The 25362-nt window shown below is 54.4% G+C and overlaps 2 protein-coding genes and 1 long non-coding RNA gene across 11 annotated transcripts in view; 1 reads left to right on the top strand and 2 right to left on the bottom strand.

Moving 5' to 3' along the window:
- Positions 1 to 5451: 5451 nt before the first annotated feature.
- LOC309665153 lies at positions 5452 to 20396 on the top strand. 6 transcript variants are annotated; one of them, XR_014266241.1, is made up of 8 exons: positions 5461 to 5579; positions 10724 to 10866; positions 12282 to 12363; positions 12542 to 12582; positions 12665 to 12784; positions 15514 to 15641; positions 19265 to 19353; positions 19778 to 20396. It is a non-coding gene; the product is annotated as an uncharacterized lncRNA (long non-coding RNA). The 6 variants fall into 6 exon arrangements; XR_014266240.1 differs by lacking the exons at positions 12282 to 12363; positions 12542 to 12582; XR_014266238.1 differs by lacking the exons at positions 10724 to 10866; positions 12282 to 12363; positions 12542 to 12582; positions 12665 to 12784 and having other exon boundaries at positions 5452 to 5579; positions 19778 to 19889; positions 20113 to 20396.
- Positions 5588 to 10589, bottom strand: FGF17 (fibroblast growth factor 17). Its single transcript, XM_082471362.1, has 3 exons — positions 8116 to 10589; positions 7776 to 7882; positions 5588 to 6727 (listed from the first exon to the last, which is right to left on the bottom strand). The coding sequence occupies exons 1-3, from the start codon at positions 8435 to 8437 to the stop codon at positions 6434 to 6436; spliced, it is 723 nt and encodes a 240-aa protein (XP_082327488.1). The 5' UTR covers positions 8438 to 10589; the 3' UTR covers positions 5588 to 6433.
- The window catches only part of NPM2 (nucleophosmin/nucleoplasmin 2), a 12612-nt gene continuing 4022 nt past the window's right edge, over positions 16773 to 25362 (bottom strand). For 2 of the 4 annotated variants that reach the window (XM_082471368.1, XM_082471369.1), the window contains exons 5-9: positions 19543 to 19636; positions 18600 to 18772; positions 18394 to 18428; positions 17111 to 17144; positions 16773 to 17000 (exon numbers count right to left, since the gene is read on the bottom strand). In XM_082471368.1, coding sequence (XP_082327494.1) covers positions 16956 to 17000; positions 17111 to 17144; positions 18394 to 18428; positions 18600 to 18772; positions 19543 to 19636 — 381 coding nt within the window. In that variant the 3' untranslated portion in view covers positions 16773 to 16955. The other 2 variants (XM_082471371.1, XM_082471370.1) reach the window with 2 other exon arrangements.

The following is a 25362-nucleotide window of genomic DNA, read 5'->3' as shown; positions in this document are numbered from 1 at the left end:
AAGGTCAGAGCCTGGGACAGCACTCTTCCAGTCCCGCAAGGCCCATTCCCACTGCCCTGCACTCCATAGTTATGTCTCTCCAGGGGCGGGCGAGCACCTTGGGCAGAATAGTCCCCCTCAAGCCAGCCCTGGAACCAAGGGGACTGCAGAGTTAGGGCTCCCTCTGTCGACCTGAGGCTTGGTAGCTGTCAAGGTCATTCCTTGCTGAGCGATCCTGATGTGTGTGTATGTGTTGGGAGGGGGTTGGGAGGGGCGTGGGAGGGCACAGCCAGGCCAGAAGACCCTTCCCTCGCCTGCCAGGCTCTGCCTCCCCCTCATCTTTGGCCTCGCCCTATGGGGAGACTTACTCTGCCTCTAGCCCCCTCCTCCTGGGAAGACCCCAGACTCCTCAAGGCCAGTTGAACGGTCGGTCTTCCCCCGCTGCTTGCCTGCCACCCCAGTAGGCCGGGAGGACAGGGGAAGCAAAAGCTTCCCCCCGGAAGCAGGCAACACTGAATACCAGGTGCCTGTGAGCCCAGGCCCCGGGGTGGGCTTCCTGGGCACAGCTTGGCCGCACCCAACCCAGCAGGCTGCTGACAGGACAAGCGTACCTTTAGGCTCAGGAGTGCCTTCAGGCTCGAGGATGGGCACGTGCGTCCCCAGCAGGGGGTTGGGGCTCCTGCCCCTCTCAGGCGGGTGGTCCTAGGCCCAGGATACCTAGTTCTTGGCTCTTTTTGCCAGCAAGGTCACTGCTGCCAGATGTCCTGACCAGACGCTGGCCCTGCCGCCTGTCCCCTCCCCAGGGGCTGTGCGTAGGTTTCTCTGTCCTCTCTCCGTCTCACTCCAATGCCCCTGCCCCGCCCCCTGCACCGACTTGCCCGGGGAGGTCTAAACATTAACTACTGGAGAGGCTGACTGGGCACCTGTGCACCTAAGAAGGGACAGTGACAGAGAACAGGGCCAGCAGAACAAAAGGAAGGACGAGGGCCTCCAAGTGGCCCTTTCCCATCAGTTTGGGTGACATGTCCCCCTACCTCCGAGCACTGGACTCTCTGACTCCTGGACCCCAGAGCCTCAGCCCCAGCAGCTGTACCAGACCAGCCTCTCCCCCGAACCCCAACCCCACAATTGCGTCTGGTCACTCCCCTTCTTGAAGGCCCTCACTGTCTCCTCCTGTCACAGCAGAGACCCAGCTCTCCATAATGTGGCCCCATCCTTTCCTGCCACTTCTGGCTGCAAACTTTCAGTGCTAGCCAAGCCGATCGACTGCTCACCCTCCCACTCCCACAACAGACCTCACATTTTCCTGCCTTGAAGCCCTTCTTCCCATGCTGTTTTCACTCTCAATATCGCCCCCTGGTGGGTCTTCTTTGCTGACGGAAATCCTGCTCCTATCTTCAAGGTCAAGCAAACCCCAGCCCTTCCCAGTGCCCCCGCCCCACGTACATCCCAGAACCCACCGTGCCTGGCTGAGGAGTGGAGAACATCCCACTCGAGGTGTTAAAGACAGGCGAGAAGGCTTCCCTGGTGGCGCAGTGGTTGAGAATCTGCCTGCCAATGCAGGGGACACGGGTTGGAGCCCTGGTCCAGGAAGACCCCACATGCAGCGGAGCAACTAAGCCCGTGTGCCACGACTGCTGAGCCTGCGCTCTAGAGCCCGCGAGCAACAACTACGGAGCCCGCGTGCCACAACTACTGAAGCCCGAGGGCCTAGAGGACATGCTCCGCAACAAGAGAAGCCACCGCAATGAGAAGCCTGCGTGCGCACCGCAACGAAGAGTAGCCCCTGCTCACGGCAACTAGAGAAAGCCTGCGCACAGCAACGAAGACCCAATGCAGCCAAAAAAAAAAAAAAAAAAAAAAAGACAGGCGAGAATCTGGACTGTGATCTTGGATGAGTTAACATCTCTGCACCTGAGCCCGCACACAACATGGGAACAATCTCTCCCCGCAGAATGAGGGCTCCATGTGAGCACACCTTGCACGCTGCCTGACACATCTCTAGAGCTCAGTACACAGCAGTGTCCTTATTTCCTCCCCTTTCACCCTTCGGGGATGTACCAAATCCTGCTTTGCTATCTTAGGGGTAAGAGACAGATTTCCAAAAGTCCTCAAAAGAACTGCCTTTTTTATGGGTTGATCCCCCCCAATTAAATTTCAAGTGTCTTGAGAGCTTGACAGGGGATGACACACTATCTTGTCCATCTTTTTTATTAACTGAAGGGCTAGCACATGGTCATAGATTGTAGGGAATACACAAATATTTGGATTAACTACTTAGGACCCCTCCTGCCCAAGTCCTCCTAAGGATGGAGCTTGGAGGCAGGATTCTGGCTTCTCATCCTACCTCTACCTTCAGGGACCACAGGGTGCTGGGCCAATGGCCAACGACTTCTTTCTGGGTCTTCAGTTGGTTCATTTCCTCAAGAAATACTTATTCTGTGTAACGTACTGTGCTGGGTACTATGGGGGACACAACGACTGACTAGTTCTACATCTGAGGCCTTTGCTGTCCAGCGGAACCATGACACGAGCATAGATAAGTACAGTTCTGGACGAGCTGTGATATGTGCCTTAAGGCCAGGGCAAGTCAATGGCCGGAGGGGCTGGGGGCAGCAGAGACGGCCACTGCCCCTGGGAGAGTGAGGGGCGTCTGTAGAGCCAAAGACGTGGCTGTGGTCTGGACGTGCCAGCATTCTGGAGAAGGGCATGCAAGGCAGTGGGAAACTCATGAGCAAAGATGGACCCAGCAGGAATTCCCTGGTGGTCCAGTGGTTAGGACTCCGCGCTTCCACTGCAGAGAGCAGGGGTTTGATCCCTGGTTGGGGAACTAAGATCCCACAAGCCGCGTGGTGTGGTCAGAAAAAAAAAAAAAAGATGGGCCCGGAGTGTCTGTTGGACTGCAAGGGTTGCAGTTTTGCCAGCGTTCTTGAGGGGAGCTGGAGGGACAGGGCCAGCGGGGGGGCCTTGGCAGGACTGGGCAGGGGTTTGAAAGCCATGCTGAGTCTGTCAGTGATGGCGTGACTTGGGCAGAGCTGTGGTAAGGTAAGGTGAGCTGAACAAACTATGTGATGTGCTGGGGGGTGGTGTGTGTGTATGTCAGGAGGGAGAAAGACCGCTGAGAGAGCTACCGCATTCACTGAGACAGATCCCAGTGAGGTCCGGCCATGGTGCAGGGTTCCAGAGTTTGGAGGAAAAAGCAGTCGTGTGAAAGGGGGTGACAGCTGACATGCTGGTTTGCTCAGGGAGAGGAGAGAGTGACAGAGATCTCGGGGCACGTTTCTGTGAAGAGGGGCCAGGAAAGAGAAGAGTCCGCGAGCCGGAGAGAAGGAAGAAAGGACCGCCTAGGGCAGGTGAGGGAGGAAAGAGCTTCAAGGACAGGTGGTCCTCGCAGCTGTCCAGGGCTGTGAGGCTGAGGCTGGGTGACTGGGAAGTCACAGCCAGCGGAGTCTGAGGGACAGGGTTGAATAGAGAGACGTGAAATGTGAATGGATTCCCACCCCCTGCCACCGCCCCGACTTCCTGCTTCGGCTCCCCTCTGCCTCATCTGGCCGTTTGGAGGACAGGACAGAGAAGGCAGGACCTATATGTAGGCTATTCTTAGCCAGAGTTCTTGGTAATCCTAAACAGGCATAGGATTTGAGGCACGCTGCCGCCGCCCTCCACCTGTCACACCCGCCCTGAAACGGATGTGTTCAACTCACCCTAAGTCTTCCTGCACTGTGTCCATCCCTACCCGCACATCTGTTTGGAGCTTTAGGGCGCCCAGAAGCAACCAGGGTTGCTGTAACCATCAGAGGTCCACGGGAAGCCTCCTTCCTGCCACACACACAGATACTTTAAATCCCGCCCCCCCATCCAATTATTAGAGACGGATTCCTTTGCCTTCTTCCTTTTAGCATTTTCGAAATCACCACCAGGTAGGAGGGAATGAGCTGAAGAGACTTCCCCAGAGCATGAAGAGGCACCCTGGGTACGGAGCCTGGAAGCACCAACAGCTGGGGTGAGATGGCTCAGAGGGCCAAGCAGGGGACCCGAGGCCACAAGCGGGCATCAGAGCTGCCGGGCTCGGGCTGGGGGTGGGGCAAGGGCCCCGGCTGAGATGGCACAGGCCTCCAGAGCGGCCTTCCTCTCTCACCCTTCCCCGTTCTCTGTCCCTCCCTGCCAGGTCTCACCTCAAAAAGCAAGAAAGGAAACAGTGAGGGCTTTCTGGAGCCGGCCCCCAGAGGCCTGTCTGTGCTGGGGAGGTCAAAGAGAGGGAGGGAGGGGCCGGAGAAAGGCAGAGAAGAAAGGGGAGGCGAGACAAAGGGCCCCATCCACCTTTGAAGCTGTCTCTAACCCGAGCCGGTGGTGGTGGCGGGGGTGGGCCTGAGCGCCCGGCTGGGGGGAGGTGGTCCAGAGCTTTAAAGAATGTCTCAAATTCCTGCGGAAATCAGAGGGCTTGTAAGAACTCCCCCTCCCCGGCACACCTCCTTCCCAGCCCCCCAAGTCCAGTCCTCCACACCTGGGGGCCCCGACCCTTTGTCCTCAGGTAATTGATGGGCGTTGCCCCTGCGTGGAAAATCCCATTGAACTCGCCAGTTATCAGCTGTGGCTCCAGACCACCCTCCCTACACTCCCCCACCCTCCCCCGAAAACGACCCCCAACACGTTTCCCGCAGTCTTCGCCAGGATTAAGACTCTTTGTGATTGGGGGGGAGAGGAAAAAGCAACCTGGTGAAAAGTGATTATGACAAGCTGGAGGGAGAATGGCCTGGGGCCTGGGGACCTCCCTCTTGGCTGCCGCTGTCTAAATTGCCTCGAGTTGGGGGTATCAGCCTTGGCTCCGGTCATCACCCAGGGAGAGGTGAGTGACCCCCCCCTCGCCCCCCAACTTGGACTACGCGCCCCTCGCCTCCCCTTTTGACTAAACCAGCACCCCCCCCCCCCGCCAGCTTCCCATTATTTCCTCATTTTTAGGCCACTGTTGGGAGAAGTGGGGAGAAGAGATGTCGTTCATCCTCTTTCTTCTCTCTCCAAAATCCCCCTCCCCAACATTTTCTCAGAAAGAGGAGGGAGGGGAAACTGAGGCTGGGGGTCCGTCCGCAGAAGAGCGGGCTCAGTGAGGTGTTCCCCGTGAAGAGCAGAGGTGGGGCGCTGCTAGGAAGGGCCTCCCCAGTGGACAAGATTAAAAGCCGTGGCAAAGGAGGAAAGAGGCGGATTTTATGGCCTCTTAGTTCCACTCCCCAAACGCACACCTGGAGCCGTCCGGAAAGCCCCCCGGAGGAGCTCTGGGCGGGGAGGGGGAGGGGGAGGGAAGAGGATTGCCCCTCCCCCCTGCCCGCCCCCACGCCCCGGGCCGCTGCTTCTAATCGCGTCTTCCCCCCAGGTGTGGCCCCCGCCCCGCCCCACCCCCCGCGGGGACCTGGGCGCGCTGTACGCGGTCTCGCCCTCCCTCCGCTTCCGCCCGTCCGCGCCTCCTCCCCCACCCGACCTCCTCACCGGAAAAAAGTAATCTGGCTCCCGGCGAGGACGCTGCAGCGCCCGCGGCCGCCCGGCCAGCGACCCCGGCCCCGGAGGCTCGGACCGGCCCCAGGATTGGGGTTTCTGCGCCCCAGCAGGTAGCACGGGACGCGCGGTGCCAGCCAGGAAACCTGAGCCCGCGGAGGAGGGGCGCGCCCCGGGCCGCCAGCCTCCCGCGGGGCGGAGGTGCGGGGCCTGCGGGGCCTGCCTGGCCATCCCTTGCCGCTGCTCCTGCCCCCTTGTCCCCTGCCCCTGCGGGGACGTGCGGGGCCCGGCCTGGCCTCCACCTGCCACGCCACCCCCGGGCCTGCGCGCCGGCCTCCTCTTCTCTCGGAGGAGCAAGTTTGTCCCCAGTTCAGCTTTGCAGTTGTTCCCCACCCCCGCTTCAGATAACCCGTTTGCAGGAAAATGGTTTTATTCTGGGGCTGGGAGTTGTGGGAGAGGGTGCAGGCCTGGGTAGTGGAATGTGAAGAATGGCCAGCCCTCTTTTTTTTTTTTTCTCCCTCTTTTTCTTCCTGAAACCAAAACAAAAGTCCCTTCCTACAGTCTGGCCAGGAGGAATTTGGAGGCTGGGGGGCAGACTGAGGGAGACAGGGGGAGCAGAATTCGAGGAGAGCCACCTCCAGACCGTGTCTGCAGAGCCTTGAATCCGCTGACTTTGCCCACTCGGTTCAGGGGAGCCTGACCTCGGGTTATTCTACCTTCCCCTTCTGGAGGGCCTGCCCCGCCCCCAGGGGGCCACGCCAGGGTGGGGCCCTGAGGAGCCAGCCCTGGTTAGTGGCAGTCCTGCGCCTTTCGGGGGGGGGGGCTCTGATGCTCGGTGGTCCTCAGCATCCTCCTTGGGGGCTCTGGCTCCCCTGCCTCCACCCCAGCCCAGTCTTTGAATTAGAAAGGGAAGGGGATGGGAAGGCCCGTGAGTGAGGGGCGGCTGCCCCCCCAGGGGGGTTCCTGACTATGTCAGGGGCTGTGGCCTCCGAGTGCGCTTGGTCCGGCGGGTGGGGGCTGAGCCCACAAACTCGAACTGCTTCTGCCTCTCGGCGTGGTTGGGGAAGGGCAGCTGGCCCTGGTAGAGGCGCTTGATGAAGTGAGCCTCTCGCTGGTTCTGGCGGCTGCGGGAGGCCTGGCGGGGCCGGCCCTGCCGCGTGAAGGCCATGAACCAGCCCTCGTGCCGGGCGTTCTGGAACGCTGTGTAGTTGTTCTCCAGCACGATCTCTGTGAACACGCAGTCTTTGCTCTTTCCGCTGGGCTGCAGGGGAAGGAAGGGGAGTTTGTCCGCCTACCCTGCCTGGCTAGTCTGCCTTATGGACCTATGTTTTAGGACCGAGGAGGGAGCGACAGGGGCTGTGAGCCCAAGAATTCCTGCCCGGTGAGGTGGGCACCCTTGTTGGAGAGGCAAAGGTGGGGGTAAGGAACAAGCTTTGTTGGAGTCAGATCTGAACTTAAATACAGCCTTGTCATTTGGAAGTTGTACACCTTGAGCAAGGTATTTAGCCAGGCTGAGCCTCAGTTTACCTAGCTGTTTCATAAAGATCAAGGTAACTGTGCAGTTCAGTGCATACCCAGTGGGCACTCGTATATACGAGAACGTTCCTTGGTCTGCGTGAATGGTGTTGCTGGGTGGAGGGGAGGGATGTGACAGTCTGATGGAAAGAAGGTTAAAACGTTTGTAGAACACCAACTGTGTAAAGAGCCAGGCAGCCACCCATCTGGCTCTATAGATAATCTTGACACCGTGCCCATTTTACAGATGAGAAGCCTGAGGCTTGACAAAAATAAGCAAATATTTGAAAACGGCCAGAATCAGAAGCCAGGATTGGCTGATGCCAAAGGAAATGGAATTCTCCCTGCACAGCAACTCTGAACCCACCATTATAGAGAGTGTAACTAGTGGTTACACTAGTAGGCAGTTAGCACGAATCTTGTTACTTGGAGCCCGGGGACCCCACTGACCTGAGGGGGCGTGGCTTCTGGCCTCTCAACCCTGATCAGGCCTTAGCCCTCAACACAGAGGCTGTGACATGATGTAGGTGCTAAAATTCTTACTCATTGATGCTGGGAAAGCACCTCATACATCAGAGCCAAGGATTCTTATGGATCAGCCAGCGTCCTCAGAGGGCTTCTAGACCCACAGGGACTGGAGAGACCAGAGAGAGGCTGAGTGGTGGGGTGAGAGCAGGAGAAGTCAGAGCCCTGGGTGGGGTCCAGCAGAGGGCGGTGAGATGCTGTTGGGGCCCTGCATGCCCCGACCCCGGGAAGACCGATTCGTTCATTACTCCCTGCCCTCCAGGCCTCACCTTCCCGATGAGCTTGCCCTTCTTGTTCATACAGATGTATTTCTCGCTCTCAGCTCCCTTGATGCGCACCCGGCTTCCGAAGGTGTCTGTCTCCACTATGAGCTTGGCTGTGGGGGGGGCGGGGGAGAAAGACCTCTGTCCCTCGGGGCTGCTGGCCCAGGGGTGTCAGGGAACCCCTACCAGCCTGCCCTCTGAATTCGGGTGGGGGGCCCTCGGGGCCTCTCCTCCTAGAGGCGTCTCCCTGCTCTCCCCCTGCAGCCTCCACCCTGACCCGTCTGGGGATGGACCAAGCAAGGCTGGGCAGGGGTGTGGGTGACCTCCGGTGAGGGCTGGGCCTCACCAAACTTGTTGCCGTCCTCAGCGGTGGCGGAGATGCGACGCCCAGTGACCTGCACGTGCTTGCCGCTGGTCCGGCTGTAGAGCTGGTACTCGCGGATCTGCCGCCGGCTCAGCTGGTCGGTCATGGCACCCTGGTCCCTCACGTACTGGTTAAAATTAGGAGACGGGTGATTCTCCCCCTTTGCGGTTACCAAGGGAAAAATAGTGTCAATTTGCTTTGGGTGACACCACCGCAGGTCCATCCGGGGGAGGGGTGCGGAGGCGAGTGTGGTGGGGCAGGTCATTTGCCCTGAGAAGTAGAGGTGCAGGGGGCATCTGGCCATGACCTTCCCAGGCCAGTGTGTGAGCCAGTCATCGTGACTCGGCTCCTCGTCTGCCCTGTAGCACAGGACTGGTAGCTGCCCAGCTCAGGGGATACTTGGTGATACAGCTCTGGAATCACGACTCTGGGAGCTGGAAGGAGCATTCAGGCTGCTGGTATCTAATCCCCATGGTCTAGGGAGGAAGTGCACAGGGCCGCACAGCTGATTAGTGACAGACGCCTGTCCTGCCTCTAGGACGGGAGCTTGTCTCCTCTCCAAAACTCCAGGGGCTTGGCTCTGTTAGCCAGGGTGACCAGATGTCTCCCCAGTCCTCCGCACTGGCCTCGAAGGAGCCCACGCCCAGCACATGCACACACACACATGTGTGCACACTCACGCACACACATACATGCACACACAGCAGCTGGTCTGTTAGAGTCGCTGGAGACCTTTTTGGGGGCTCTAAGACCCTTCTCTGTAGGCTCCTGCAGAGCCCCTGGAAGCATTTCTTTAGAGCACTAATGAAGGACTCCTGAGCTCACGCCCGTCTCCCCTTCCGCTCCCCCTGGGTGCTCAGGGCCCTCAGAGAAGCCAGTGCCACTTCCAACGCTCCTCCCCCTCTAGGGGTGAGGCGCCTCCTTAGCGGAGGGCGGTGGAGGCGGTGGTGAGAGGTGCCCTCAGTGGTGGCCCAGTGGCTGCCCTGTGAGGCCACCTGCATGTGCCACAGTGTAACAGAGGCTCGTGGCCAGTCGGGGGTGATGCCACCGCCCACTGCTTCCCGGAGAGTGGAGAGGGGACGTTTCCACCCGCACACGGTACAAAGCCAGGACGAGTACCTTCTCCGGGCCTGGTGTCTCCTTACCCATCTGCAATGCTGAGTAGGAGAGAAACAGACCACTTCCTGCCCTCTCTCTCCAGCAAGGTGCAAACTGGGATGACGTTTCCCAGCTGCTGGTGACAGCCTCAGCTCTAGCACTAAAAAGTTCCTCTCTCCACCTGGATCCTGCTGGCCTGTGCTGGGACAGCCTTTCCCTGCCCCAAATCCCTAAGTCCGCCTTCATCCCAGGCCCAATCGCAACCATCTGGACAGAGCTAGACCCAGACCAGCATCTGTGAGGGGCCTCTCTCTCCTGGAGGGAGGGGTGGGAAGTATCAGCTTTGAGGAGGGGGGAGGTGAGGGAGCAGCTCCAGGCTGTCAGCGGAACCTGCTTAGGGTTAACCCTTCCCAGGTGTCACTGCCCAGGTCCGACCCCAGCTCATCCACAGCCAGGATTCCCAGCCTATGAGGGCAGGGTCTGCCCACCCCGCATCCTGCCCTAGGAAAACCTGAGGCCAGCATTTTGGGTGGGGGACCTGCCTCCCTGCCAAGGGGTGGGGTCCGGCCTGTCCCCAGCTCCCCGAGCCTCCTGGCCCAGGTTCAGGCCCTCCGCCCCTCTTGGCGGGCAGCCTCCTTCTGGCTGTCTGTTCCAGGTCGGGAGCAGAGAGGGCCCCCCTGAAGCCCCCTCCTCTACTCGTCCCCCTTCAAGCCCTGCACAAAAGCAGTCCCACGCCCCCCCCCAGCCCACAGCCCACAAGTCGCTCTCCCCGCGGGACCTTGCCTGTCCCTTTCATGTTCCCGCTGCAGGGGGACCTCCCCTTCCACTGCCGCAGACAGCTGCTTGTCAGACGGCCCCTCAAGCATGGCTGCGGTCCGGCCTGCTGGCCCCCCCTCCGAGGGGGGCGAGGGGGCACTTCAAGGGGGAAAGGACAGCTTTGCCACCTTCCCCGGGTCCTGAATGGGGCCTCAGCCAGGCCATAAACGCCGGCCAGCCGCACCATTGTGCTAATTCCCCCTCCAGAACAGGTTGGGCCCACCCCCAGACCCCTCCCGGCCAGGCTGGGGGCTTTCTTCTTGCTCTCCGTGGATGTGTGAAGCAAAAGGCCTGGAACGGGGGCTAGAGCAAAAGGGGGAAGGAAAGGGGGGGTTGTCTCTCCCTCTCTCTCCCACCCCCCCACTGCTTCAAAGGCAGCCCCTTTCCCTCTCCCAGAGAAAAGGCATTTACCTTCAAAAAAAGTCCCCACTGGATATGAAGAGAAGCGGGCCTCTGGCCTGGGAAAGCCAAGGGATCTCTCCCCAGAGCGGTTCTGGACCAGTGCATTTTAATAGCTGCACTTTTATGGAGGATCACAAAAAGGGACCGAGCCTCACATAGGGGGCTGAGGCTGGGGCGGGGGGCGGGCGCTGACTTGGGGTGGGGGTTGTGGAGAAGCAAACCCTGAATCTCATCCCATACAAACCTCTTCGGGCTTGACCTCATTGCCCTGTAGGTAAGGAGTCGCCCACCCTGGCCGGGCATTCTGACTGCCCACGTGATCACCCAGGACCGCGACCCACAGGACCTCTGTGTTGGTGGGAGTGGGGTGATGAGTGGAACACACAGGCGGTTTTGCGTGGAAACCTGTCCTTTCAGGTACTTGCAAGTACAAGCCTCACCTGAGCCATCACCTCCGCCCTCTTCCGACCACTCCCGGGCTCCATCCCTCAGGCTTGGCTGCCCCATGCGCTTAGCCTTGGGGGGAACACGGTGTGGAGGGATGGAGGGAGCAGAAGAGACCCCAGGGCAACACGGGAGGGGTGTCAGAAGGAGGGCTGTAATAAAAACTTCCATCAATCCCCCAACCTGCTGTAGCCCCTTCTCCTACCCCATCCCACGCTCCCCCCACACAAACCTCAGAGTCTTTTGGACCCAGGGAGAGGCCAGGATCTGCCTCTGTCCACCGAAAGGAGACTGACCGCCCCCATCGGTAGGGTGGGAGAAACGGGGAAGAGCTAGTGGGGGGCGCCCGCCTACCTGAGTTTGACAGCAGAGAATCAGCAGCTGCAGGCACCTGTGTGGGAGACGAGGCGGGCCGGGTGTGGGTGCCAGCAGCCAGTCCCCAGGGCGCACCAGGCACCCACCCCTGCCCCACGCGGTCCGTGTGCGAGTCCCAGGAAGATTGGGTCTGCCCCCGAGGCTGGAAATGGCAACAAGACGGCAGTCCGAGAGGTAGTGCACTTACAGCGTGAGGTTGGGCAGCAGGCGGGCGGCTCCCATCGCCGGAGAGATTTCTTGGGGCCGTTGCCCTCCTGCCCCCAAAGTCAGGAGCAGATGTGGGCAGTCCCTGGGGGCAGAGTCCCAGAGAAGCCAAGGTCTCTCCAAGCCACAGGTTTTCAGTGGGGAGAGGAGAGAGAGGGGAGGAGGAGAGAGGAGAGAGGAGAGAAGGGAGGAGGGGGAGGGGGGAGGAGGGCGTAATTGGGAGACTGAGGTGTGAGGAGTCCACCTTCCTGGCCAGTGAGACTGCAAAGCAGCTGCTGGCGGGGGTCGGGGGGGTGGTGCTGTCAGCCTCTCTCTGGGCTACCCCAGCGCAGAGGATGGAGCTGCTGGAGGCTTCTAGACCCAGAGGCTGGCTCCTGCGTTCTTACTGACCCTCACGGACCCTGACGGCAGGGCCCCTCCTCCCTTCTCAGGGCAAGCTTCTCCTGCCCCACCTCCCCAGGGGTGAGCTGCAGGTATCATTCCAGGCCTGGGGTCGCTGGGTCTGGGTCTGGGGGTGGAAATTCCCAGCAGCAGCCTTTAAAGGAGGAGCCTCCCTCCAGGGGGCAGGAGGTGGGCTCGGCTGGCAGCGGAGCTTCCACTGCCTCTGTCATCCCTTGCTCCCCCGTCTGCTGTCCCGGCCACCGGGAAGGAGGGGTTAAGGCTGTCCCGACACGGGCAGCAAACAGTGGGTGCCACAGCTTGGGGACCAGGGGTAGGGAGGCAGGTGCAGGTGGGGCTGTAGAAGGACCCCATGGCATCGAGGAGAGCGGGTGCATTGGCACCAGCCGCTTTCCTCTGGGCCTTGGCAGGTTCCTCTGAGAGATGGGCACAGTAGTGCCTCGGGATGTTGGAGGACCCAGTGAGATGGCCGCGCTGAGGCAGAAGTCAAAGGTATATGTTCTGGGCCTCACTTGTCATCCCCCCACGACAGCAGCCATCCCTAGAGCCTCCAGGAGCTGGGAGGAGCCCGGGGCCTCCTCCCTGCGCCCTCTCAGCAGCGGTCTGGGATGAAGTGCCCAGCGGCCTCTTTTTCTAACTTCTGGTCCCACACTGCTCTGTACCACACCAGATATCGCCCCATTCTGCAGAGGAGGAAACTGAGGCACACCGGTAGGTCCTTTGCTCAGGATCACCCAGCTAGTGAATGGCGTAGCCAAGTTTCCAAAGTCCATGCTCTTTCTCTCCCACACAGATTCCTTCTACTGTGCCCGTGCCTCCCGGGCCCAGCATAGCGCCCAGCCATGATGTCCCAATGTTCCTGGTCCTGGAAGCTGATGACCAGGGACTCTGCACGGTTCCTTCCCCGCAGAAGGTGGCTGATGGTGACTGTGGAAGGGGGCTAGTGCTTAGGGGGGAATCTCTGAGAGAAGCTCACACCTCAGCTCTGGGCTCCCTGGAGGTCTCAGTGCCTCCAGGATGGGAAGAGAAGGGGAAATGCTGGCTGTGGATTTATTTACCTAAAGAGATGAGTGGGAGGGCGAAACTCTCACCTCCAGGCCTCCTTCTCACCTTCCTGAGCTAGATCAATCCACAAAGTTGTCTGCCACCCCTCCCCACCCACCGACAAGCAGGGACACCTCCAGCCAGCCGGTCAAGCTCCACACTTGGCTCCCAGCTCCGCCCCAGGTGCCCCGCTGGGGGCTCAAGGGTGAGTTGAGCCTGAGCTGGCCTGGGGAATGCAGTGTAGGCTCCGGCCCCGACCTTTGTAACTAGGGGTGTCCCGGGTTGGAATCAGTTGGAAAGAATGTCAAAACTGGAAGGGAATCTTAGAGATTCTTCATCTGGTCCAGCCTCCTCATTCGCCAGTGAGGTCCAGAGAGGGTCTCACAGCTGGTTAGCAGCATAGTTGGAACAAGGTACCAATGATCCTCCTGATCGTTTCCATTTTCCACATTCGCACCACCGTTTGGGGCCCCATTTAAATTCTCCCTCTTCCATGGAAGCATCTGGAATCTGCCTCTCCACTGTGATCGGTGCTGGTTCTGTCTCTGTTCTCTGGGAAGACCTTGTCCTCATGCCCACATGCTCACCAGCTCCTAGCTCCCTGGTAGGGTATTAAAAGCTATCTCCTCCGGACCTCAATCCCCAGGAGTCACAGGTAAGAGCGGAGAGGCGTGGAGGAGACAGCTCAGGCCTGGGGTTCAGGGGTGGAGGGGTCAGCTGGGGGACGGAAGGCAGTGAGGAGAGGCAGGTGTGGGGAGTTCCATCTGGGCCCAAGGTCTCTGAGCCGGAGAACCTGGTTCCTATCAGTGGGGGAAGGGCCTGCTGTCACTGGCCAGCCCCCAGCCCAGCCTGGGTCTCCATGGTAACAGATGCCCACAGTCAAGCTTGGCCTTGGGGCTCAGACGGGGCTGGTGCCAGGGGGCTCTGGGGCACAGCTGGGTAGCCTTTCTGCTCTTCGTCCCTTCCCATTCTGCACCTGCAGGCCTGGCTTTCTGGCTCCGTTTGCTCCTTTACCCCCATGGGAAGGCCGATGGTGGGCCCCAAGTGGGGAGTGTTCCAGTCCCAGACTCTGAATTTTATCCCCATTCCCTGACCCCGGCCCTTACAGGCTGTGTGACCTGTGGCAAGTCCCTTCACTTCTCTGGTCTCAGCTTCCTAATTTATAAAAAGGAAATGGCTACTACTGATGCTGCCAAAACTGTCATCTTGTCAACTGAGAGGAAGGACACTTCCTGAAAAGCATCAAGTGCCACAAGAACGAGGGACAGGGGCAGAGACCCTCTTACGTGGTCCAGCCTCAGTTTACCTAAACTTTGACTTTCTCCCCTCACCAGAGGGACCTAGGAGCGGGGGAGGGGGGCGGTGGGGGGAGAAGGGTAGGGTTCATTACCATTTATGGGCGGGTGGCAGGAGGTGATAAGGGGGGTGAGGAGTAGCCAAGGCCATGGTGGTTAATCCCATCCCATAGTGCCAAGTTCAACACCCCCCAAAGGGGGCGTCTCACGCCTGCTCCTCGCAGCCCAGCTTGTGCAGACCCAGAATCCACCTGCATGCTGGCCACTTGTCACCACCTGCTTTGACCCCAGCCCACCCTTTTCCTGTTGACAAACAGAAGGGCTAGGGCTGGGGAAGGGTGAAGGGCAAAGAGCACTGTAGCAATGCAGACAGACTCCCCACCATCTTTGCTATCTGATCCCCACCGCCTGCCGGCACGTGGAAATCAAATTGTCAGACGTCTAGCTGTTGAGTGCCCTTCTGTGCAGTCCTGCAGCGGAGCCAGAGAACAGGGGCGCTTGCCTGGGGCTGGCGGAGCGGAGAAGTACCAGCGACAACACAGGCTTTGCTATAACTTGGCTCCGGAGCTGACCTTCCTGGGCTCCAGTTATACCGTGGACTCAATTCTAACTCCCACTCTCAGTTTGAGGCTTCCTGGCACCCTCAAACTTCCATGTCCCCCTCTCACCCACAGAGCGGTTAAAAACAGGGCCCTGGCGCCAGACTACATGGGTGTGAATCCTGGCTGTGTGACCCTTGGGGGGCAAGTTGTTTAACCTCTCTGTGCCTCACTTTCCACATCTGAGAAGTGGAGCTAATAACACCCACCTCTAGGCATGGTTGTGAGGATTAAAGGTGTGAATCCATGGAAGGCACTTAGAGCAGCGCCCAGCTCACAGCGTTATCACTGCAATCACATCAGCCTTCTTTCTGTCCAAACCTCCGTGCCTGTTCTGCCTCAGGCCCTTTGCACCCTCTGTTCCTGCTCCTAGGAATGTCCTTCTGCCAGCTCCACATGTAGCCCCCACTCCCTTCTTGTCAATCGTCTCCTCTGAGGGACCTTCTCAGATCCAACTAAACAGTACTTCCCGGGACTTCCCTGGTGGTCCAGTGGTTAGGACTCTGCACTTCCACTGCTGGGGGTGTGGGTTTGATCCCTGACTGGGGACCTAAGATCCCACAAGCCATGTGTCGTGGCTAAACCCCCACCCCCCCAAAAAAACCCACCAGCACTTCCCCACCCTGGAAATTAGCCTGTTTTACTTCCTCCAAAGCGCTGGATAGTAATTGAAGTTATATTGTTGGCTCCTGTGTTTCCACTAGACTGTAGGTGACTTGAAGGGAGGAATTTGTCTTGCCTACCCTGTATCGCGGTGGCATGAAGCCATGGTCAATGCCAGCTGCTTACCTGGAACCAGACCTGATGTCCCTTGTCACTCTGGGTGACTGAGGTCAGTAGCATGTTCTCCTTTGTTAGAGGGTGGGACAAAGCCCACATCTGCCTTGTGGGGTGTAGAAAGCAGAAGCAAGAATGCCAGCCCTGCCCTCCTCTGCCTCTTCTGGCGTCAAGAGAAGCTGAATGGGGAGACTCAAGCCTGCCTGCTGCCCTTCCCATGCAGGTGTTCAGAGACCTCCAACTTTCTGGGACCCATATCTGGGGGTCCTGGGGAGAGAGGGCAGGGCCAGTTCCCCACTGGCCCACTTCAGGCCTGGCCAGTGCGGGTGCTGGTTAGGGGCAGGGAGAAGCCCAGCAGAGGCCCTGCAAGTAGACCCCGAGGGGGGCGGCCACCTGCATGTCACCGTGGGTGAACCCAGCTTCAAAGTGGCTCTGCAGGCTGGGAGGGGGCAGAAGGCCAGAGCCACGCGATGGGTCATTCACCCGCCTTCCAATTCTCTTGGCCTCACCCCGGCAATTTACTGAACCCTGTTCCTATGGCTCTGACTGCTGCCCTTGGGGAACGCTAGCCCAGGAGTTGAAAGTGTTCACCTGCCCACCTCCTGGAAGAGATACTTTATAGCCTCCAGGAAGCCTGCCTGTCTCCCCACTTGGGAGGTGTCCTTGAAGGTACAGGCCTCTGGGCTCCTGCCTGACATAGATCACACCAGTGACGTCCCTGTGAGCAGCTCACCCCTAACAGGACGCAAGCCTGGGACAGCAGGACTAGGCCCGGCCCTTGAGATGCAGACCTTCAGGCTGGTCCCTTCCTGGTAGGGGCGGCGGGCAGCTGTCGCCCTTCAGTTCTGTATCTGGAGAGCCAGGCCCTGCCAGAAGGGAGTGTGGACGCAGGAAGACCCACCCCAGCTCTAGCTCCCTCCCTCAGGCCTGAGGGCTGAAGGTCGAAGCTGGGAAAGGGGCTGAGACACTTGGTCCGTCCCCCAAGGCTGGGGATGGGGGGGTGGTGCTGCCGGGTGGGGGGGGGGGTCCGGTGGGGAGAGGGAGATAAAGAGCCGAACACAGCTGGCTGGCTGGCTGGCAGGCAGGCCAGGGTGTGCTGGCACACGGCTGCCCTCTGCCGGGCTCACGGGCTCACTGCAGCCGGCAAGGACAGCTCCTGGGGAAGGGAGAGACAGCTGCAACAAGGTCCTAGCAAAGCAAACTTTATTGTGGGTCTGAGGTCGGGGCTTTTCCCTCCAGGTCCTGCTGCAACCGAGAGTTGGGGTGAGGAGCTCTTGTGTCGCCCCCAACACGTCCATCACATTCAGACTCAGCACGGTGGTCTCACGGGCCCTCCCTCGGTCACTGCGGCCAGGCCACTCCGGGCTCCTCATTTCTTGAATCCTGGCTTTTTAGGTCTGGGTGTGGTTTTGGCCTGTGAGAGAAGGGGTTGCTCCAGTGTCCCACCCGCTCCCCATCCTGGCACCTTCCCAGAGACCATCCCTCCTCCCCCAGGAGGACCAGCCCCTTCTTATCAGTACTCACCTTTCCCACAGGGCTCCTGTCTTTAGGATGGTATCTGAAACGGGTTGGGGTTGGGCAAGGAGTGGGGATGTGGGAAAGAGAGAGCTCAGTCTGATGCCAGTAGCCCCGGGCCCTCCTACTACTGCCCAGGCTGCAGAGCTGGGCCCTGGGCACTTCCGGGAAGCAGGGGGCTGTGACCTGGAGAGGTTTGCCTCTCCGCCTGTCATCTCCCAGGGACCACTCTGACTCTCTTTTATTTTTTTTAATTTTTAAATTTTTAAATTAAAATTATTTATTTATTTATTGGCCACACCACGCGGCATGCGGGATCTTAGTTCGCCGACCAGGGATTGAACACGTGGCCCCTGCAGGGGAAGCCCAGAGTCTTAACCACTGGACTGCCAGGGAAGTTCCTGACTCTCTCTTCTTAAGCAAGATGTTTTTTCTTCTTAAGCTTCTATCTGCTTTCCTTTATTTGTGTATAAGACACAAATGTTTCTTATCATAAAAGTCATTGCACAAAATATAGCAAAGAGAATAAATTGCCTATAATTTTCTTTGCCTCCTACTAATATTAACATTTTGTTTCCTTTCAGAACTTTTTTGGTTGTGAAATAAAATGAAAATAATTTGGGACTTCCCTGGTGGTCCAGTGGTTAAGAATCCACCTTCCAATGCAGGGGACGTGATCCCTGGTCGGGGAACTAAGATCCCACATGCCGTGGGCTAAGTAAGCCCGTGCGTGGCAACTACTGAGCACACGGGCCACACCTAGAGAGCCTGCGCACCTCAACGAAGATCCCAACCAAGATTCCGCGTGCCGCAACTAAGACCCGATGCAGCCCAAAATTAAATAAATAAATATTAAAATGAAAATAATTTAATATCCTGCTCTTTGAATTCTAGAAACACTTTCCAGTTTGCTATATTCTTCATGGGCATTATGTCACATGCCACTGAGAAGACATGACATAGTTTAAGCAACTGGTATATCGATGGACATTTACAATGCTTCCATTTTATACTATTATTTGAATAATGCAGTGATAAGTTTCTTAGTGCATATATTTCCCCCATATCTTGGATGGGATTCTTTGGAAGGAACTGCCATAAGTGGGATAAAGTCAGAAGATAAGAACTGTTAAATGCTTTTCAAAAAGACTGCCAACCGACAGTGGCAGCACACCTGTGCACCTGTGTCTCCGTGTACCACACACCTGCACACACATGTGCATCACCCTCTTTCAAGCACGATGTACCTCAACTAAAAGATTTTGGCTAATTTAATAGATGGAAAGAGTTACCTCACTGCCACCTCTTCTTTTTCCACCTTTTTTTTCTGGAAACCAAACACAAGCATTATTGGGAGTTCTGGCAAGGCCCAGGGGCAGAGCAGACTCCCGCCGGGCACCTGGCAGGTGTTGCCCCGGGCCTCAGTGCACTCAACTGGGGAGGCCTGATGCAGGTTTCTGAGGAGCCTTTGCCGGGGGGGGGGGGGTCCCTCCCTCACCTTGGCAACGCTTGTGTGCTTCTGGGGCGCCAGCCTCTTGACTTGTTTGACAGGGGTCTCCTTCTCCAGGGACACATCTATGTCTTCGTCATCATCATCTTCTTCCTCTTCCTCCTCCTCTTCCTCCTCCTCCAGGTCCTCCTCCTCCCCCTCCTCTTCCTCCCAGGATTGGTCTGAAGTGTCAGCGATGGTGTGGGAGGGAAGCAGGGCCTCTGAGCCCGAGGGTCTCTGCCCGGCTCCCCTTCCCAGATCTACCTGCCCCAAGTGCGGCTGGTCGGGGGTGGGGGGGGGGCGGTGAGGGCTGAGGCCGAAGCAGGAGGGCAGGGGAAGTGTAAGCTGCAGCTCTGGCCGGGCCGGAGGGGGATGCACACTGGGAAGGAGAGTGTGAGGGGAAGGAGGGAGAGGGTGGGGACACAGCAGCCGAGGAACTCAGGCCTCGGTGGAACTTGCCCGGGGTTTGGAGCAGGAGAGAACCCTGATGGAAGAGGCACCACTGGACAGAGAAGAAGGCAGTTAAAGGGCTGTCAAAAGCACAGCGACTTGCCAGGGTCCATGTTACTGCTACAGCTACATACGTCATAGCAGGTAATGTTTTGAGTGTGCTCTGGTGCCAGGCGTTATGTTAAGTGCTTTTTCTGAATATGCCATTTATTCCTTGCAACTAGGAGGAATATACTTGAAGATGGAACCAAGTATACCCCCACCCCCGTGTTATGGCCGGAGGGCTGCAGCCCACAGAGAACGTGGCGGAGAGGTAAAGGAGAACTGGGGCTAGGACCCGTGCCCATGGCCTTCTGGTCCAGGCTGCTGGTGATTCTGTTGCCTTTGGGGATCTTCTCTAATAATTCAAGAATCCCTCAAGTGTTTGAGTACCTATTATGTCCTTGGCCCTGTGCTGAGCAGTGTACCTGCAGACCTTTCTCGGGTCCAAGCTTGGACTTACCATAACATTCCTGGCCACAGAGGAACACGGGTCCAGAGCCAGCCCGGAGCTGGAACGTGACAGGAGGAGAAAGCTCCAATCCCGCCAGGACGACCTGCAGGGGTAGGGGGTAGGGGCAGGAGCAGAGAGGACAGGCCACTCAGGCCTGGTACCTGGCCGGGGGTGGTGGTGGTGGGGGCTGGCTTCAGGCAGAAATACTCAGTTTATTCCCTCCCCTCAACCACACACACTTCAGGGCTTCCCTGGACCTCTCTGCACTCTCAGACCCCTGGACCTTCCTGCTGAGGTGGACTCTGTCAGAGAAGAACATGGATCTGATAATCTCATTCCTGCCAAGATCACAGATGGTATTCCAAGCTGAGGGGCAGCCGTTAAATAGTCTGATAGCTATGGACTGAACTGTGTCCCCTCAAATTCTTACGTTGAAGCCCCTAACCTCCAATGTGCTGGTATCTGGGGATGGAGCCTTTGGGACCATAACTAGGGTTAGATGAGGTCACGAGGGTGGGGCCCTTGTGATGGGATTAGTGCGCTTAGAAGACGAGACCAGACAGTTTGCCTTCTCTCTAGGCCACGTGAGGACACAAAAAGAAGGTAGCCATCTGCAAGCCAGGAGGAGGGCCCTTACCAAAACCCAACCGTGCTGGCACCCTGATCTCAGACTTCTAGCCTCCAGAACTGTGAGAAAGAAACGTCTGTTGTTTAAACCATGGTATTTTGTTATGTCAGCCCAGGCCGACTAAGGCACTGATCAAATGAGAAAAGCAGATGCAAAGTTGTATTACAGTCTTCCTATTGTCTTATAAGTAATGTGTGAATATTCAATATTCATAGGAATAAAGGTTAGAAATATATATATTACAGTGCTAACCATAATTTTCAGTGGACAGTACCACATTTATCTTCTTTATACTTTTCCAAACTTTGCAAATTTTCTAGAGTAACAATGATGATACTTAAATTTCTTGAGTTCTTACCATGTGCCAGGCCCCATGCTACACATTTTACCTGCTTTATCTCATTTAAATCTTCACAAGAAGCCCACAAAGGAGGTGTTGGTATTTTACAGAGGAGGAAACTGAGGCTTAGAGAGACTAACTTAGAGTTTCTGGTTCAGAGAGGAAGCAGATAAGTGAAAACTGATCACAAACACCTAGAAATGCTGGATAAAATGTAATTCAGTGTTTTTACTGCTTGGTTGAATGGTAAGATAGAAAGAAGGGTCCCTGTGCATCAGAAAGAAGAGCAGCCTGTGCAGAGGCTGATGCCACAGCTGAAGGGAGGACGTCCTTGAAAACAGCAAGGACTTTGCGTTGTGACACTCATGTGGACAGGAGACAAACCCTTGGGGAGGGGACCTTCAAAGGGCTACATCTCAGTAAAAAGCCCCATGGTGAGGGTTGAGGAGAGGGGACTGAAGGACCCTAAGCCACCTAACTAGAAAGGACCCACCATCAAAGGAGGGAAACAAGAACGTGTGGGTGAGATAACAGAGTCTCCTGTGAGAAGCTAACAGCTGTGGTTGTACCTCTCACTTATAGCAAGGCTGAATTTACTCGGTGGGCACTGCCAAGCCAAGAGATCTGTATAAAATCCCAGGCTTGTAATATTCCTGGGGCAAATGGCAGATGCAAACACAAAACCGGTCTCTAGGGACACTCTGAGTTCTTTTCACACAGAATTCTTTCAGAAAACAGAACCAAACCAAACCAGAAGAGGAGCTCACCACCTAAAATTACAAAACACACAAGAAACAACCCTGCTAGAGTCTGGCAGCAGAACGAAACAAAATGTACAACCAGGAACCTGAGATAAGAGAATAACAACCTAAACAACATGAAATGTTTGATGAAGATCAAATAAATATACGAGTAGGAATCAAAATAATAAGAACAAGATATTACAAAAAATAAAAAGAACCAAAGGCAGCTTCTAGACATCAAAAACATTAGCATTGAAATAAACCGAACAAATGGTTAAAAAGCAGAGTGAAGCAGCTGAAGGAAGAATCAGTAAATTGGAGAAGTGCTGGGAAGAAATTACCCAGTATGAAGCACAGAGAGAAATGAACAAAATATGAGAGAGAAGCTGGACGTGGAGGACAGGTGAGAAGGTCCAACATGCATCCAATCAGAGGTAGGGACTGGAGAGAATGGAGTCAGTGTTCCAAGTGATAACGACCAAGAGTTCTCCAGAAATGATCCAAGACAGAACCTCATACGCAAGAAACCTCAGCCCTGAACAGATAAATAAAAATAAATCCATACCTGAACATACTATGGTGAAATGACAGATGAGAACAAAGAGATGAGCTTAAAATCAACCAGAGAGGACAGATTTCCAAAAAAGGAACAATAACCAGACAGACTGAGGATTTCAACAGGAACATCAGGAATCAGAAAGAGGTCAGGAATCAGACCTCTTACCTAGAAGTATATACACAGCCAAACTATCGTGAAGGAATGAGGGTAAAAGAAAGATACTTCTGAGCAAAGCCCAAGTAAGTTTACTACTCCCAGGTCTACAAAAGGATGTTCAAAAAGATGGCAATTAAATTGAGAAGAAGTAGGTGCAAGAAGCAGTGATGAGCAAAAAAATTGGTAAAAATAAAGACCTAAGTAAACATTGCTGTAAAATAAAACAACACTAGTCATGACTAGTGTTGAGCTAGTTTAAAACAAGTTGGAGCTAAAATGCTACATGATGACAATATGTATGTTAAAATGAAAGTAATTAGAACACCCTGGTTTGGGAGGAATAAAACATTAATTTTCAACTTTGATCATGCATGATTGTTAAAAAATTAAGGAGAACAAATAAAGATTAGAATGAGATTCTATAGCTTCTAAACCAGCAGAAGAGAAAAGGGGAAAAGAAACTTTAATCAATCTAATAAAGGACAGGAAAACTAGAAAAAAGAAACCAAAAAATTTTAAAGGCAAGGAAAATAGAAGCACAAAGTACATGCTACAAGTAAATCCAAGTATATTAGCAAGTCACAATCAATATAAACAGACTATACTGGCTGGATAGATTAAAACAAGGTCTAGCTACATACTGCTTCTAAGAAACCTTGTAAGGACAGAGAAATGCTGGAGTGAAGAGATGGAAATATACATACCAGGTGCAGCAGAGGCTTCCAGCTGCTTATCCAATAGCCGTTCTTTCCTTCCGTAATAACAGCACCCTGATATTACTGAAATACTGTACCCAGCCATAAAATGCATTCCTCAGTTTCCTTTGCAGTTGTGACTACGTTACTAATTTCTGGATCAATGAGCTGTAAGCAGAATTTGGAAGGTGGTACTTGTGGGAAGACTCCTTAAAAGGTGGACAGAGAACTAAGAGAAGTCCCTGTGGTCTTCCCTTGCTGCTTCTTTCCTATTACATTAATTGTAGAAGTGAGGGCTGGAGCTGCAGCAGCCTTCCTGGACTGTAAGGTGATCTTGAGGATGGTAGCTCTGCACTAAAGACAGGAGAAAGATACGAGGAGACTTGGTCTTTGGTGACCATGGAGCCATCTCATCAGCTCTGGACTGCCCATCTCTGGACTTCTTCTATGCAAGACAGAAATAAATCTTAAGCCCCTGTAGTTGGGTCTCTGTTATGGCAGCCACACATGACTGAAATGAAAATGAAGCTAGTTGTACTATCTGGTGAGTGATGTTGATAATGGGGGAGGCTATGTATGGGTAGGGGTAGGTGGTATATGGGAAATCTCTGTACCTTCCTCTTGATTTTATTGTAAACCTAAAACTGCTCTTTAAAAATAAAGTCCCTAAAAAATGAAGCTAGTAGTGTTTGTTAGGATTAGGTTTGGTAATAAGTGACAGAAAACTCCATAACAGTGGCTTACACAGGTAGAAGCTCACTTCTTTGTCACATAAACTAAGTCCACACATAAGCTGTGGGTATACCACTCCTCAATCACCAGGGATCCAGGCTCTTTGCACCGTGTTGCTCTACCATTCTCAATACACGGCTCCCACATCACCCAGGATGGCTGCTCTTGTTCTAGTCATCACATCTACACTCCAGGAAGGGACAAAAAAGTGGTCACATGATCTCTCTTTAAGGACACTTTGCAGATGTTGTAGATCTCACTTCTGCTTACATCGCACTGGCCAGAACTTCATGGTTATGCCAAACTTAGAGGGAATATAGTTTTTATTCTCAGTAGCCTTGTGACCAGTTAAAAGTCATGAATTCCATTACTAAAGAATAAAGAAATAATGGAGATTGAGGGACATCTGGGAAACAAATTAATATCAGATGATACAGGCTTTAATTCAATAAGTATTTTAGGGATAAAAAAGGTCACCACATAATGAAAAAAATTAGACAAGGAAGATATTTACAATTATACAAGGTAAGTAAAAATTTTACAAGAAAGCTAAACCTGTAAATTATATGCATCAACAACATAGTCTGAACATACATAAAACTATAGCCACAGTAATCAAGACAGTGTGATATTAGAGGGATAGACACATAGATCAACAGAACAGAAGACCTAGAAACAGGCACACACAAATACTTGCAACTGATTTTTGACAAAGGTGCAAACTCAATTAAATGGAGCTTTTTCAACAAATGGAGCTGGAGCAATTGGATGTCCATAGGCAAAGAAATGAACCTTCACCTAAACCTCATAGCTTATACAACAGTGAACTCAAAATGGATCATAGACTTAAGTGTAAAACATAAAACTATAAGACTTTTGGACAAAAAACATAGAAAACCCTCATGATCTCAGACTAGGCAATGTGTTCTCAGACTTAACATCAAAAGTCATAAAAGGAAGAATACAATGGACCTCATCAAAATTAAAAACTTTTGTTCCGTAAAAGCTCACGTGAAGAGGATGAAAAGACAAGTTATAAACTGGGGAGAAAATATTTGCAAGCCATATATTTGACAAAGGACTAGTGTCTAGAATATATAAAAAATTAGCAAAATTCAACAGTAACAAACAATCCAATTAGAAAATGAGCAAAAGACATGAACATTTAACTGAACATACATATGGCAAAAACCGCATGAAAAGATGTTCAACATCATTAGCCATTAGGAAAATGCAAACTAAAAGCACAATGAGACATCACTACACACACATTAGAATGGCTAAAATAAGAGATAGTGACAACATGAAATGTTGATGAGGACGCAAAGAAACTTGATCACTTATGCATTGCTGATAGAAATGCAAAATGGTACAGCCACTTTAGAGAACAGTCTGGCAGTTTAAGAAACTAAATGTGTAACCACCCCCATATGGCCCAGCAATTGCACTCCTGGACATTTATCCCAGGAGAAATGAAAACTTAGCTTACGCAAAAACCTGTACACAAATGTTCATAGCAGCTTTATTTGTAAGAGCCCCAGATGGGAATCAGCCCAGTTTTTCCACAGATGAACTGTTGAACTGTGGTACAACTATACCACAGAATACCAGTCAGCAGTAAAATGAATGAATCTCCAGGGAATTATGCTGAGGAAAAAAAGCCAGTTCCAAAAAAGTTACATATGTCTGATTCTATTTCAATGACCAAATTTTAGAAATGGAGGACTGATTGGTGGTTGCCAGGGGTTAGGGGGAGGTGAGGGAGCAGGAGGGAGGTGAGTGTGGTTATAAAAGGGCAACATGAGGGATCCCTGGGGTGTTGGAACTGTTCAGTATCTTGGCTGTGGTGGTGGATATAGGAACTTAGGTGATAAAATTGTAAAAACAGATCCCTGCATTGTATCAATGTCAATATTGCTGGGTTTGATATTATATTACAGTTTTGCAAAATGTTACCATTGGAGAAAACTGGGCAA

Source organism: Balaenoptera physalus (assembly GCF_965194825.1).
Source record: "Balaenoptera physalus genome assembly, chromosome: 7".
Taxonomy (NCBI): domain Eukaryota; kingdom Metazoa; phylum Chordata; class Mammalia; order Artiodactyla; family Balaenopteridae; genus Balaenoptera; species Balaenoptera physalus.
Note: the sequence above shows the minus strand (reverse complement) of the source record. Positions and strands in the feature narration are given on the sequence as shown.

Coding starts and splice junctions, on each gene's coding strand:
- FGF17 (XM_082471362.1), bottom strand. CDS start 8,437: ATGGCCAGATGCCCCCTGCACCTCTACTTCTCAGGGCAAATGACCTGC. Junction 7,883..8,115: donor TGAGGACGGCAACAAGTTTG/GTGAGGCCCAGC, acceptor CCCCCCCCACAG/CCAAGCTCATAGTGGAGACA. Junction 6,728..7,775: donor AGGGCAAGCTCATCGGGAAG/GTGAGGCCTGGA, acceptor CTTCCCCTGCAG/CCCAGCGGAAAGAGCAAAGA.